At 35.4% G+C, this 16,719-nt stretch overlaps 1 protein-coding gene across 5 annotated transcripts in view; it reads right to left on the reverse strand.

Moving 5' to 3' along the window:
- Nucleotides 1-16,719, reverse strand: part of LOC117790693 (mucin-5AC) — a 29,489-nt gene that overhangs the window by 12,122 nt on the left and 648 nt on the right. For 4 of the 5 annotated variants that reach the window (XM_034630223.1, XM_034630218.1, XM_034630219.1 and 1 more), the window contains exons 2-4: nucleotides 15,865-16,152; nucleotides 14,289-15,096; nucleotides 8,581-8,704 (exon numbers count right to left, since the gene is read on the reverse strand). In XM_034630223.1, coding sequence (XP_034486114.1) covers nucleotides 8,581-8,704; nucleotides 14,289-15,055 — 891 coding nt within the window. In that variant the 5' untranslated portion in view covers nucleotides 15,056-15,096; nucleotides 15,865-16,152. The remainder of the gene's footprint in view (nucleotides 1-8,580; nucleotides 8,705-14,288; nucleotides 15,097-15,864; nucleotides 16,153-16,719) is intronic. The other variant, XM_034630221.1, reaches the window with a different exon arrangement.

Raw genomic sequence — 16,719 nt, forward strand, 5'->3', positions numbered from 1 at the left:
TTACATATTTTTTCCCATCAATTTGGAAATCGCACACACATTTATTAACTTGAAAAACGTGAGCAGCATTTGATTAATTGCAATAGTTGGACAAATGCAATTGCCGTCGACAACAGCGACAATTGCCATGACTTGGAATTGTCGGGTAGTAATAGCTTAGGTAATTATGTTCACATAAATTTAGTAAGAACATCAAATACATTTGAGCTAGAAACATCGAAAATCCAACACACATCACGATAAGCAAGATTGCACGTTATTTTTAATGAACAACGGTTTATTTTATTATAATAACGATAGGATATATAATGCCTGATTCAAGTTTTCTAGCAACAGAAGCGCCCAGAACTATGCAGTAATTCTTATATAGTTGGAGTTTTATATTCATAGATAAAATTTATATATGTCTAAATCAGCGGTGGGCACGAAATTTGCAATCGGGAGCACTACAACAACATCTACAACAAACACAACTTTTGAAGTCATAAATTTAGACTCTAAATCGATTAACTGACTGATATTAAGTTGTTTTGCATTCAATACAACAGTATTTAGCATTATTACATTCTCCAAATGTAGTTATAATTCTTTTTACTTCAGCAAAGTTGTGCAGAATACAACAAATTTTCATTTAACTTTAACAAAATTGTACAAATTTTTGTGACAGATTTTTACCAACATTAATGGTCCAATATTGACAAACATTACTTTATTAAAAATGTTTTTTCAAAATGTAATTTAAATATTATTAACTTTAAAGGTACTTTATTGCTTAATATAATAAAAGTGAATACTATATATATTTAATAGGCATATTTATGATTTCCATTATCACAGAAAACTGCAGGAGAGAGAACTGTGATAAACACGCAATAAAATACCAAAAGGCTGATTCAAAAAAATAAAAAATACATACTAACAAAACATTGCACTTTTGCATGCATAATTGCGACGAAATTAAAGCGAAATGTGCAGTCGGCTGGCTGGAGTAGGGTGATTATGAGGATGAGGTGGCGGACACGTTAGTGGGAGCTGTGATCAGTGGGTGACATGCAAATGCAAAACGAGCTACGCTTGCAACATTGTTGGTGGTGGTGCTGATGGTGTTGTTGGTGTTGGCAAGGTAGCCAGGTAAGCAGGTGGTCTGGTGGTCAGGTGTGAAGCTTGTGCACAGCTGTATGACCGGTGTTGGATTTCATTAACGTCATAATGACCGTCGAGGGCCCGTCGTCAGACGCCAGTCGTCTGACAGCCTTAATCCTAGCCGGCTCGACAATCAGTTGCCCCCATGCAGACCGACACACCACCTACTGCCCATGCCCCTTGCTCGGCTGGTGACTTAGTTCCACAACTGGTGCTGGTTCCATTACTCTCTCCAGTGTTACCATTTGAGCTATTTTATTGCTAAATATTGCATATTTTAAAATGGCAATGCTTATAAATTCTTTTAAGCGTTTATAGCCATAAAAACAGCATTTTTATATCCTTGCTTTATAATTTTGCAGCGCTTTAAGGGAAGCGTGTTAAAGCTAGCTTTTTTGTTTATTTCTTCTGGTCTAAAACTTCGTGAGGAAAATTGGTTTTAATCGGACTATTTCATCATATAGTTGTCATAGAAACGATAAATTGAAAATTAAATGCAATGATTGATGTAGCATATAATTTATTTTCTTTTTCAAATTGTAATCATTAAATATTTTATTTTGATTTTTAAAGAAATTGATTACAAGAAAAAAAGAAATTTTGCTACAATCATGATTTGCCCGCTAAATATTTCAACTTAATTTTATATGTAGAAAAAAATATATAGAAGCCGATGCAAACGTGGATGATATAGTTCAGTTTTTTATTTTTTATGTAATTTTATTTTAAGTAAAAAAAAAACTATAACCAATTAATTATTATTTTATGTTTTGTAAATTAAAATTTATTCTTTTTATGAGGCATTCTTATATTAATTTAAAGCTTATTTAAGCTATTTTTTTCAACCTTTTTTAACCCTAAAGTTTTGGCAACACTGGCTCTCACCCTTTCACCTCACCCTTTCGGCAATTGCGCGCACTTGCGACAGGAACTTGCGGCAATGGCGGATGTGAGTAATCGCTCAGTCACGTCGCGACGTCGCGTCGCTGCGTCAGGACATTGCTGCGCTGCAAGATTTCCGTGCCGTGTCGTGTTGCCTTGTCATCTCTTCTCTTACTCGGACTGGACACTTTGCCATGCATGACGTAACCCGCAGCGGAAATCGCTCAACATTCGCCGCTGTGCACATGCAATGCACAGTCACTGGTTCCTCTGGTCGAGAAGAAGCAGCGAAAAGGGGTCAAGTTGGAGTCTAAAGTGGAAATTCAGAGGTGGCAATCCAGAATGCAGTCTGCATTCAAACTGCATAGCGGAAATGTTTGTGAAGACTCAAAAAGATTTGGCAAAGAATGCATTGTAACATTGTAACACGTCAAAAGCAGCTGGATGACTTTTATTTAATTTTTTTATTGTTAACTATTGTCAGAACCATATAAGTTTAATTTCATAAAAAAAAATTGTTTAAAAATTAATATGGAAGTAAATTTGGATTAATATTTAAAATATATCAATAGAGTTAATTTTATCAATTTTCATGAAAAATCGACTACTTAACTCTAAATTTATTTAGCATAAGACTTAAAGAATTCAATTTTTCTCCAGTATGGTCTATTTTATACATACTTTTTCTTGACTCTTTTTCCCAAAGCTCAAACTTTAATAAATTTGTTTAATATTAACCAACTTCTTTATTTAACCTCTATTTTGATTCTTTATTTCTTTTAGTTTCTTTACCTTTCATCACTGTTCTTGCTTTCCCTATGGTCTACACTCTATTATAGATACTTGATCTCATGTCTTTACCCTAATTCCTTGCCCACCTTCCAACGCAAGATAGATGAGGTTCTCAACTTAAACCTATTAATGGCAACAATCTAAAAATTTCGGATACGTCAGCTGCATACGTTCCTCAACATGCTGCCCTCTTCTTACACAAATGTTAATGCCACGCTGTCTGCTCTTGGCGCGAACAACATTTAATTTGGACTAATGAAGTTTCCACAAAAACACACCCAAATGACTGGCATGAAACGAAAGAAAACCAAACGAATCGAAACGAAACGAAACTGAACTGAACCAAACTGCACAAAATACTCGCAATTCCCAACTCGATCCTGCACCAGAAATTCAATTTTGCCTAAAAGTGAAGCTGAAATTTTCGCGGCAATTGCTCTTTCTGTTTACATTTAGAGTGACGTGAAAATTACGCGAAAACAACAAGCAACTAAAACTGTCATTGGGGAGTCGAAAACTGAATACCCTTTAATAGTATAGTAGGTAAGTAACTGTTGACTAAGAAAATAATTACGTTTTTTTTTATTAAACTAAAAAAATAGTTTAACCTTTATTATTATTTGTTTTAAGAGTGCTAAGCTTGAAAAAAAAGTAGGACTACCCCAAGCTGTCAAACTTGTAAAAATATATATTTTTTTTATTATTTCAGTTTTAATTTAACTTTTTCATAAAATTTATTTTAATATTAAATTTTAAAAAATTTAGTCTCAAGCTCGTAATTTTCTGTGCAATTTAATATATTATTGCAAATTGACAAGTTATAAAGGTTTTTCTAAAGAAATGCGTTAAGCTAAGCTTTTTTTAATAATTGACGAAACCGTATACCCTTTGATACTTTTTGTGTGGGGTATGCGAACTCAACTGACACATTGCCGTTGCGCTGTCTCGTCCCACCTGCTGTCACTGGCCCCATGTTAATTGTTTTAGTTGTTGTGCCATGAATATGCTAAATTGTCTGATGCATTTTACGTCATTCCGTTGTTGATCGTACCTACCTCCCCTTCCCCACCAGCCTTCCTTTTACACTTCCTAAAGTTCGAAAATACCTCTTACCCCTAAACTGTTTATAAATGCAAATTGGCCAAAAAGTGCAGCAGCGAAAAACACGTCACGTGGACATGCTTCGATAAACTTCAGTTTTGGGGAGTAAAGCGAAATATCCCAACGGAAATTTAGAATGTGTTAATGATGCCAAAGCCATTCTCTGGGAGTAAATGTTGCTCTACCTCAAATTCGGGCCCACTTTCAATTTCGAATTTCGGATACTTGCCCTGTTGGCCCTGACATCTCTCTTGCCTTATCGATGACGAACGAGGGTGGACTAATAAGTCATTGGCCTTAGTTTGAAACATTATCTTCTTTTAACGCAACGGTGGGCACAATCGGAGGCACTACAATATTTGCAACAAAGCCTTTCCTCCGATATACTTATTTAAATTTTTAAATACATAATAATTAACTTCCTATCATTTTTGACCCGATAATAAAGAAAAGTTCTTAGAATACTCAATATAAAATGGTTTAAAAATTATGGATTATATAATGGATTAAATTATTCGACAAAATTATAAATTGAATTAAAGTTGCATTTTTCTACTTAAACCGATAACTTATTAGCCCACCCTCGTGCTATACGAATATGTAGGGCAACGTGCAGCCTTCACGCACAGCAAAAACGAAAAGTTGATGGAAATCAAGGCGATGCCTCATCGTCAAACTGACTTTTGTGACTTGTACGATATGAGTTGGTAAAGGGCAACCACAAAACAACAACAACAGAACAATCGTTTTAATTTTGGTTTTGTGTTTAAGTTTGATTTGGATTTTTATTGAGTTGTAAATTTTGAGCTGACCTTCTCAAGTTTGTTTGTTGTTGCTTTTGATGTTGTCTGTTTGCATTGAGTCGACTGTCAGACTGACTTACAAACAGCGTTGTAAAACCGGGGCCAATGCTTAATTTATTTGCTCAACTTGAGTTACATAAATTGCGTTCAATGTTCTTAAAATAGACGCCAGTTAAATGTTTAAAGTATACACTTTGTATAGTACATACTTGGGTACAGGGTGTATATTATACACTGCATATACTCTACATTCAAGGAAAGTCATTTGTCTTTGTGAAAATAAATTGCAATTGTATCGCACTTATTAAAAGCCTTGCGAATTTCAATTGCAATAAATTTAATTATTGTCAATTTCTGTTGTATTCGAAACGGTTGTGTGGCTTAAAAGACACAGAGAGAGATAGACAGAAAGATCGAGAGAGACTTGCACCGTTGAATAGCTACAATTGAATTTAAATCATGAGCCGATTTAATGAATAAAATAATAAACTCGTATTTTGTTTTAATCAGCTGAATATCTCTGATGATTAAGTGTGTTAGAAACACGTGCAAAGATGACAGGCTGATAACTACATTATAATTAAATTATATTTTGCACGTAAAGTACGTAATATTACTATGTCCAACTAAAAAAAGATAAAATGTTTATGCTTAAATTTAGATAATCGTTTTTTCGACGACATTTTTTCACCGTCAGCTAATTTTTGCCATTCATATTATTTTCATCGGTTGTCAAACAAAAATCGATACGGTTTTTGTACATATAGAATCTGGTCACACTCTAGACAACTTCATACAAAAATTCCTTAATGCACTTGACCGGCATAGAAAAGAGTTGGAAATAGAACGTTTACTCGTACAGAAAATGATCAAATAATTAATCTACACTGTATAAAAATAATTAAGTACTGTTCGAAATAGAAGCCGAATAAATTATTTAATTAATAATTAATAACTATTAAGTTCCTAAAATCCTCAATGCTTGCTCAACGCTACTTTAAATTGTCAGTTTAAAAAATCAGTTGTAATTTTCAGTTCGACCCTCGCAACATTACTGCAATGTGGAAGAAACACGATATGCTATTATTGGACATGCTCACCGGCTTCAGAGTGGAGTGACAGTTACACAAAGTCGCTGTCTAGCGGTGTCTAGTGGCGACGACTTTCACCCAACACAATCCCTAACCTACCACACCTCTCACTCAGTCTCTCTCCATCTCCCTTTCTTTCTCTCTGTCAGTGCAAGACAGAAAGCCAACTTAAGCGACTGCAAAATGGCAATAATCAAAACAAAAAGCTAACAAATAAGTAAACGAGCGTAGACTTCATTATGGAGGCACATTGCACATCAATCATTGCCAAAACGCGAAACCGAAGCCCCAACGAAGAGGGAAGGAGGCTGCAAGGGGGAAACTACAGACAGTGAGTTGAATGTGCCAAGAGATGTCGACATGAGTACAAAAAAATAAAAAAAAGAAGCGCCGTTGCCATTTGGCATTTGCTACTAGTGATGCCAACTACTCGCTAAAAAATAACAAGATAAAGCAACCAAAAGAAAGAATGAAAAAATTGATAACACATTGATTCTTCTTTAATGTGTTGTTGTTTACTTTATAATATTATTATTACATATGGATTCGTCACTAATATCACCGCTCTAGGTGAAAAACAATCAAAAGTCTCGCTCTGAAATATGACCTTGCATTGAGTTTTATTTTTTCGTTTTTATTTCAGGGAAGGTCCTTTCAACGTGATAAAGCTTTCTAATCAAATCGATCTCAAGATAATAATGTATGCCAAATCTTTAGCTTTAAAAATACTCATGAATTTCTTTTCCCGATTTTTCAGTAAAACATCTAAAATTTAAAATAAACTTGATCAGTCTGCATATACAAGGAGTCCACATACTAAATTTAGTGAATCTAGCTCAATTACCGTGTTAAATGTTTGATATATTTTCCTGTTAAAGTAGCTTTTAGTTGTATACCAAAAAAAAAAAAGTTAAATTGGCAACACTGATGTGCAGTTAGAGAGCGAGAAAGAAAGAAGGAAAGAGAGATATCTGAAGCTGTAGCCAAAACAGTCAATGACTTGTGGTCAACTTTAGAGTGTTGTTGGTTGTAGGGAAGAAGACTCCTTCGGTGGCACAATAAAGTGTTTAGTAAACAAATTGCGGTTGCCTTTTGATAATATGCACGCACTCAGCTGAGACACACACCCAAGGAAAATCCAGTCAGCGACTGAGTACAGAGAAGATGGTAAAGAGAAGGATTGGGGATAAGTTATAAGTGCATTGCACCGAAAAATCGATTGACGAGCGAAACAAAGACGAGAATCGACGCAGTCTCTGTCTCTTTCTTTGTCTCTGTGTGAGGGAGCAAGAAGTAACTGCAAGTGTGAGTGTTGAAAGGACATTGATTGCGTGTGGGCGGACGTTCGCGTCGATGTTGACGTTGGCGCCGACGTCAAGCAAAATTAAAGAGAAACCATAAACTTAAATTAATGACCTCAGTCGAGACGAAGCTAAAAGCTGAAAGGCGAGACCGTGTGCAAATAAGAGAAAGAGCAACATGATGAAGAAATAAAGAGAAGTAATAAGAAATATAAAATAAAAGGCGCCACATGCCCTCTTTTTTTTTTTTGTAGTGTATGTGTGATTTACCGTTAACGGTTGGTCTGACGTTTTGCTGCATTTACTGCTCCAATTGGAAATGAATCTTATTGCAGTCGATTTCACTGTGATTCTCAATTTCTATACATACGAGGGTAGAATGATAAGTTATTGTAGAAAAATCTCACTTTTTAATTGGAAATAAATTTACTTCTTAACATAATCTTATTATCTTATATTCTTATATTATCAAAATCGGCAACTGTGTGTCATTCTAGCGCTAATTACCAAAACCTAACGGATACAGCAGCAGAAGCAAAGAAATGTCTACCGCTGTTTTAAAAAATGCAATTGAGAACATAAAAAAAAATTGTTAAGGTCCTCAAAATATTAATTTTTAACAGAAAACCTCTTAGTTCCTGTGATATCTTTTTTAAAACAAGGAAATCATTTATATTCAATAATGCAATATTATGTATAATAGGTATTTATAAATATTTAATGTGAAGAACTGAAAAAGATTTCCAAGCTTTTCACAGCTTTAAACAGTTTGACCGTTCTTCATAAAACTTAGCCAGTCCGCTGTTGATGAATAACATTATCCATCAACATTTAAATATGATTAAAAATTACATTATCCATCAACATTTAAATATGATTAAAATATATGTCGTCTCTTTAATAAGCTAATGACTTTTTAGCCCACCCTCGTAAATGCATAGTGAAGATGAAAATGCTTGACAATTTGGAGCAAGGCGGCGGCAGTGGCAGATGGTCGACCGTTTGCCCATTTGGACGCTCAGTGCTGGCTAAATGATTGTGCAGCTGACGTCGACAACGACGACGGCTACGACGACGACGACGACACAGCCGATTTGTTGTCAAACTGGTTTTACAAATATTTTGCGTTCATCTGTTGGAGCAGCCCCCCCTCTGACCTGTTGTAGGGTGGGGTGGAGTGGAGTCGAGTGTGTAACCAAGCGGCAGTTACATGGCTGCAACGCTTAGTGAAAGTCGCTTTAATGTTGTTTCTGTGTGCTCTCCCCCTCACCATTCCACTCCCTGTTGTCCCAACATGATACAAGTATAAACCCATTGCTAGTTAGCTCAGTGCACATTCAATTAGGTTTAGCTCAGGCTTTTGGATTTGGCTTTGACGTTTGCTAACCCAGCTATTCAGTGCGCTGGCATTTACAGCCAATTATGAGACAAACAAGTTGCAGTCACTGTAGTTCCTGGCTAACTTACCTGAGCATTAAAATCAAAAAAGTATTCCGGTCGCAGCGGACACGGCAGACCGCACTTGCAGGTACCCTGTTGCAGCAAATAATCCTTAATTTGCAATTGAGTTCGAAGTGTTTTGCCCGTCGGACTGAAATAAATACAGAAAATTAGTGGGAAACTGAGAATACATTGCAATTAATTCCAAGTATTTAATATTCATTAGTAAATCGAACAATTTGTCGTATGTTAATCGCAATCGATAGCATGTGAATAAATCCCTTTACCCTTCCCCCAGCGAGCAATTAACCCCAACAATGCCAACTAACAGAGTGCAAAGGCTGAGAGAGTTTAACTAAGAGCTCATTAACATAATGTGCAAGTGATTCGCCTGTCTCCATTAACATGACAATGTTAAACGACAGTTGAGCACTCGTACAGGTCGCTCGACTGACAGACAGACATAAAATACATATACATACATGTATGTGCTTAAGTATGTGCACTTACGAATGTACACTCAAAAAAAAACACTGTAAGAGGTGTTTAAATCTCTAGAGATTTTGATGAGAATTGGCTTTGAAAACAACCAGTACAAATTTCTGATATGTTTTGACCTGGAAACACAAAAAAACGCCTGACATCAATTTACTTCAAGTTTCAACCAAAATAATATTATTTGGTAGAATTAGTCGATAAAATCAATTCATTAAAAAATTATTTTATGTCTTTTTATTCAATTTAATATGATAAAACAAAAATTTTAGTCCATAAAATCTTTCAACTTTTATTTAAGTTTTGAAAAGATTGCTCGACTTTAATAACACCGTCAATTGCTTAACATTTCTATTTGACGCATTAGTAATTTTTTTTAAAAAACAAAGTAGTCGCCTTTTTGGAATTCTTTTTTATTTATTTTATTGTGTTGCATCAAAAACATTGCCAAAAAAAATTAAAGACTATATAATTATATTAATAAAAATACTATGTGTTTATAAGTTTTCCATATCAATCAATCCCCGCTTTTTCACAGTGCATGAATATTTATACACATTCATGGATCCGTGTGTGTGTGTACAGTGTGTACATAAATTAATACCAATCAGAATTGTTTGCTGCTCGTTTTGATCGCATGTCAAATAAGTGCGCGTCGCTCAGCGCATAATTCAAACTGGTTTTATGTATGTAAGTGTAGTTTTCGCTCTCCACGTGAGTTGCTAGCGTAGTGCTTGCAGAGCCCTCGTGCAGAGTTGGGTTAGGCGACGCAATGATCCGGGTTGCCAAGTGGGTATAAAATTGAATTGAAATTCGCTCAATGATTGGAAGATTAAAATTTTAAATACATTTTTAAATCTGTCATTAAAACGAAATTTGTTTTAAATAGTTTTGTCACCTAATTTAGTATATAAATATATATTTTCTTGTTGACTATAATTTACCATATTGTTTATAAATTATCATAAAGAATAAATACTTATGAAAAATTCTATGAGATTTTTAAATATTATTAAATAGCTAATCCAGTCAGGAAAATAATGAAATAAATTTAAGATAAATTTACAAGTTCTGTAATTATTATATTCATAGTTTAATATAATTTATTTTCTAGCACGACTCTTTTTTGATATCAAGTAATTTATTGGCTTCCTAACTGATTCTTAGTCTATTGAATTTTGTCTTTCATACTATTGCATACATACTAAATAAATTATGGGCAAGTTTGGCAAAATTACAACAATGAATTTTATGAAAAGACGACATCAAAAAAATTGATTTAAATTTGCGTGTTAAAATATGTTAAAAAGCAAAAAACGAATCCAGAGAATCCAGTTTTTTGGTTCAACGCTCAACGTCGAGCCCTTTTCAAGTAGCGAGGGGAGGGTAACGAGTTAGGGCCACGCATGAACGCAAATGTTGAAAGGTTTTACTCGCTTGGTTGTTGCGCATAAAAATCGCTAGGGTTCAAAATATGTGTGTATGTTAAAAATGAAAGCAAAAAAAAATCGCTGGTTTTGCTTATTAATTATAAAGTGCGAGCATGTTGAAAGAATCAAGGGCGCTGATGACGATGATGATGATGAGAACGTCGTCACTGAAGAGAAGAAGCAGAAAAAGTACTTGAGGCTTGAGACTTCAGGCCAGAGTCAGGACTTTTGTGTCTGAATTGTTGAATTGCTAAAGCTTTGCCAGAGTGCGAGAACGAAAATCAGGACGAGGACATGAATGGAAAAGAGGCAAGTCTGATCATATCGTGTGGGAAATCTGAATAATGCATTAAGTGTGAAAGCGGCAAGGGCACTAAATGAAACAACAGCAAACGAGGGCAGCATCAACTGCAAACAGAGATGACAATATACATAATTGAGCGACAACAACAACACAACCATCGTGTTACGGGTTAAACGGGTATGCGAGAATTGTCAATTGAGTAGCCTCTTTGTATCGACTGCAGACTACGCTGGGTCCATGGCCACAAATGTAGCTTACAGCCTCACACAGCCCTCAGTCAGTTCTCATCAATGGGCTGCGCAGAAAGCTAAGCTAACTTCAAACTGGTTTGCTTTATTATTTTCAATTTAGGCCCTGTTATTCAAAAGTACACGGCATCTATTAAGTTAATAAAAAAAATTAAATTTTACATTTGTAACAGGCAGAAAATGGCATGGCTACCCTATAATCAAATTATATAGTAATATATTTAAATTTAATTTGCATTTAAAATTCATAAACGTAAAGCATATATTTTTTTGATCCGCGTCAACAACATTTTGACTTATATTTTTTTTTCAAATTTTAATTTCTCGATTTTGAAGCTTAGCTACAGAGTCCATCACAGTCGGGTTCTCCTGACTGTAGCCTTTTCAACTAGTTTATTTTCTTATTACTGCTTTGCGAGGCCTACGTGTTTATGTGTGGCCGTAACGTAAGCTCAATACGTGTATCGAGTTGATGGCAAGTCAATTGAGCGAGCAATGGAGAGCAGATTCAACAGAAAGGGGGAGGTGCGGTTGAAGAAAACTCCTATGGCTTAATTTGTATGCAGCTGACGTGGTCAGTTGACTTAAGGGTCCACGATAACGACCATAGTGAGACCGACGGCTCATTAAATATTTTATTTACACAAAGTGCGCTAATAATACGAGTGCCAACTGGCCAAAAGACCAAGAACTTAACTCAGTCTCCGTGCTAACGAATTAAAATCAGAAAATCAAACCCAAACACTTATCTGTTCCGGTTCCAATCCATGATGAAAATGATATTACGAATCAAAATCGGTTAAGCCTTAACAAAGCAATGAAAGTTTAAAGTTGGTCAGAACTTTTACAAAGCAAAATTTCAAGTCGAAAATAGCAAGTTTTTTTTTTGCAAAATTATATATGTGAATTTTTTTTTACTTTTTCAAAACAATTACTTGACATACTGTAAGTCTCAAAAAGTTCACAAAGTAAACACATTGCACAGGTCAATAAGTTGTACGGCATCTAAGACTGTAGGTGGTAGACGAAGACATAGACGTGACGTAGACGAGACGCCGCCTGCTGATGCAACCTACGCGTTGCAAGAAGGCACAACACACAAACACACATGGCATTCATGACAGACAGACAGACAGACAGACAAGGCCTCTGCCTGTCTCGCATGTAAAGAAAATTGAAAAACTGTTGGGCCTCTTTGACTGTTTCGACTGTCAAACTGTGCCAAAACTATTCCGCATTCTTTTGGCCAGGTCTTTAGAAGTAGACGGCTTTGAGTCGCCTCCATTTTACAGCTGCTGCTGCTGCTGCTTCTAATTTATGATTTATGTACTTTTTGTGCCATTTGACATTCTGCACAGTGGGCGGTCATCGTTTAGTGACCTGGAAACGTGAGCACAGTGTGTCACAGTTGTGTCAATCCTCTTTTGAAGTCACGTCGCGCACTCAACAACAACAATTTTCCAAATGCTTACGCAACAATTATTGATTTACCTAAGCTCCCCTTTTTCCCCCTTTCTCTCTATCTTCAAGCCTGTCGTTGTTTTCAATGCAGACAACTAGATTGCAAAATTCTTTCCAAGAAATAGCCAAAGCAAAACTGCGCAACTGCAGGAGATGGTCAACAACATGAACATTGCAGCTAAACAAACACAAAAATTTGTATTCATTATCATTCCCCTACCCTCGGCAATTATCCCCCCCGTTTCCAAGTTCCAGACTTTACCCTTGCAATTGCAGCTTATCATTTTAAACTGAACGAAAGCTCAAAAATGTAAATAGGGGGAAACAGACGCATAACATTGATAGAGACAGAGACCACAAACGAAACTGAACTAAGCTGAGTTGCAACATGCAACGTGCAACAGCAGCTGCTATGGGTGAACAAACAATAAACTGAAACAATTTAAAACTAATTAAATTGAGATTGCAAATGTGCAAGTTTGTCGTATTGACACATAAATTAGTAATACATACTAATGGGATAACCATCAGTAAATCTACAAATTCCGAATATTTTTAAATACTTTCAAAAACACAGACGAAAATGCTAATTTTAAAATATAATTTAACCAAATTAAGGTTCGAGTGTAAAGGAAGAAGGAACTAGGAATCCTAAATAATAATAAAAAAAAATCATTCAGATGGCATAAATTAAGGAAAAATTAAATTAAACATTGAAATAGCATTACCATGAATACAGTGACTTGCTTTAGCAATTACAACAGAAAATAGAACACAGAATTGAATGTAAAATTTCCCTCAGTTTCAGTCCGAATATAACATTTATTTAGTGATTTTTAGTGAAAGTCAAATAAATAATAATTATATGGAATGGTTTATTATGGTAATATTGAGGATAGGTAGAGGTATGACAGCTTGGTTAGTGATCCGCTTAGTAGCAGCAACATCAGCAACAACAGCAGCAGAGGCAACAAAGCAAAGTACTCGCTTTCGACATATTTGTGTAAATATTGTATTTGTGTTTGTAATTATGTCGACTTGATGATAACTCGCAGATAATGCCGAGGTAAATACGAGTACTCGTTGCGTACACAAGAGCAGAGAGAAGAGGGGAAAGAGAGAAAGAGACAATGCTTAACTACACAGCAATAATGCCAGACACTCGACTTTATGTTGTTTACATAATGTTGTTGTTGTTGTTCAATGTTGCTGCATGTGTCTGTTAAAGTCCAATACAGGGAATAAAAATGTGAATGAATCTGACATAAAGATTTCAGTTTAGAGACGTGACTTTTATATGCAATCAGTTAACCAAGAAGTCAACACTCCACCCTCTTAACTTGTTCATTTTATACCCTATTTTGTGATTTAGCCTTCTTAACAAGCATTTCCTGTTTGGGCCAGAACGCATTTCTATGGCTTCCAATATGCATTGCTTCGTGCTCAGTGACAGTACAGAGATTAAAGTTTTTTTTAATTTGGTTTTACTTTATTCTATCCCTTTGACACTTTTCAAAAGCTTTTGATTCTGCATCAAAATTGAAAAATTCAATTTTTTCACACACTTTCCATTTTTTTCGTACATTGACACAATTTTACAGAAATAAAAATGATTTGTCAAAACTCGATATTTGTAACTTGATTTATTTTTTGTCTATGGATCGACAACTCGATTCTTTTTATTTGAGTTTGATATTTCAAATTTAAATTTGAGTCACAGATTGGATTTATCTCACTTATTATGATATAATAAAAAATTACTTCTTATTTTTACTAGAGATAGAAACAGCGACTTACCTGATATAGGCCACTTCATTGTTGTGGGTAAGACGACGCCAGCCAGGAGCCAGATTTGCATTGTTATTGGTCGTTTTGACAGCATTCTTAGCATAGATTTGTTGCTGTTGCTGCTGCTGCTGCTGATTTGGATGTTGATGTTGTGGTTGTTGTTGCTGATTGTTCTGACTCATTTGACGCGATGCAATTGTTGCTGGCATACAATGCGTGCTCGCAGCAACAGTTGTTGATGCCACCGATTTAGCTGGCAATTTCATTTGGGCCGGACGCTGTTTGATTTGTTGTTGCTGCTGCTGCTGCAATTGTTGTTGTTGTTGCTGTTGAAGTTGCGGACTTATGGCTGGACATACAAAAATGTGTTGACTCTGTTGCTGTTGTTGTTGCTGTTGCACAGCAACATTTGCAACTTGCATCATGTTGGAGCTACCATTTACCAAACCAGCTGGTAAGATTTGTTGTTGTTGCTGTTGCTGTTGTTGTTGTTGTTGTTGTTGTTGCGGTTGCATTGCGGCATTTGTAACGACCCGCGATACAAATTTCGTTTGCTGCTGTTGTTGGTAGAATTGTTGCTGCTGCTGCTGCTGTTGTTGCTGCAACATTTGCTGATGCTGCTGCTGCTTGTACATGTTGAGTTGTTGTTGGTGCTGCAACTCGTTGGCCTGAAGCACGCCAGCAACTGTCTCCGCGTTGCCAACAATATTCAATTTGTGCTGCTGCTGCTGGTGTTGTTGCTGTTGCAGCTGTTGGCCAGCGGATGCGGCAGCCATGTTAATAACAGCAGCCGTTTAATTTGTGCTCGATTTGTGGGCTTGAATTAATATGCACAGAAACAATACAAACATTACTTGCTGTATAAAAAGAGGGGGAGTGCAGTCACTTTACATACAGTATGCCAATTTATTAAATTTATTGCTTGATTAAACCAAAACTAACCGTTATACTTGAATCGGTTACTAATCGGTCATTTCGACTTAAATAATTTCGGGTTTTCAGATTGGTTAGGGTTTCAGTTAAGACTATTTATTGCAATCGGTTAATACCGGTTAAAGTTTACGGTTTCGATTACCGTTTTAATTCATGGTGAAACCCAATTATGTATATATTTATTTTTATTAACTTATAATCTGAGCAAAATAAAACAAAACATTTTTTTTGTGAATGTATATGTATATTACGCAGATGTCATATGTATGTATGCAATGTGACTTGCGTTGCGGTCACTGCGCGCTCATACAGTTAGTCAAGAAAATGTTTTCACAAAGTACAAATTATATTTTTTTTTTTAATTTTTGAAAGTAGGTAAATGCAATAAATAACCATAGCCAAAATAAATAAAATAAAACTTAAAAACAATATCCATAAAAAAATAAACATTTATTTAAAAAAAAAAAATGTTATATTTTTGAATTTTTCAAAACACTTTCTTGACTAACTGTATACATATACGTATGTGGTAAAGGTGACCATATTTATGCATGTATGCACAATATGTGTGTATGTATGTGTGCATGCACACATACAATTACACTGCTCGACATGCCTTTGTTTTTTGTCGTCTGCTGCTGTTGTTGCTCACCTTTTAACGTAATTTTTGTTTTGCTCATTTGCCAACATATTCAATTAATTTGAGTTATTTTATAAACGAGACGCGACCATGTCATATTTCTGCTGCTTCTTCTTCTGCTGTTGCGCGTTTTTAAGCACTTAATTTCACTTTTTCTTTACAGCTTTTCTTGTTGTAATAACGCGACAACGATTTTTGTTGTATTGTTGTTTTGCTGTTGCTTCTCTTGTTGTTGTTGCTGCTTTTTATACAATCTGCTACTCATGACTTCATTTGGAATTCAGAAAACGAACGTGCCTGCTGGCAGAGTAAGAGAGACAGAAACAGTGAGCGAAGAGAGCGCGCAAGGCGTAAAAGTAGGTGAATGGAGCATGAAGCAGAAGACAACGACTAATAAATAGAAGGGGGAGCGAGTGGGGGAATATCGTTTTAGAGCAGAGCAGAGAGAGAGAAGGAGAGAAGAGAACGAACTAATGTTTTTTTGTTATGAGAAAAATTAGTTGTGCTTAAAAATTATGCGCGTAAAGCAGAAACAATTTGCCAGACACGATTCTTGTTGTTGTTGTTGTTTTATTGTCACTTTTTAAAAGAAAGCATGTACCAACAGTTAATCAAGACAGTACTTTGACGAAATAAACATTCAAAAACAAGAATAATAATAATAAATACATGTTTTTTACAAGCGAAATTGTGTAAACTTTTTCTTTTGTTAAAACACTTTCTTGACCAGCTGTAGTTATATTTATATATATGCCTGCATAGCAATGCTGTGTATGTAAAAATACGTATGTTTTTATATATGTACACATATGTCGTATATGTATATAATTAATGCGTACGACTGACTGACTGTCTGTCTGCTCATGT

This window comes from Drosophila innubila, assembly GCF_004354385.1.
Source record: "Drosophila innubila isolate TH190305 chromosome 3R unlocalized genomic scaffold, UK_Dinn_1.0 2_E_3R, whole genome shotgun sequence".
Classification (NCBI taxonomy): domain Eukaryota; kingdom Metazoa; phylum Arthropoda; class Insecta; order Diptera; family Drosophilidae; genus Drosophila; species Drosophila innubila.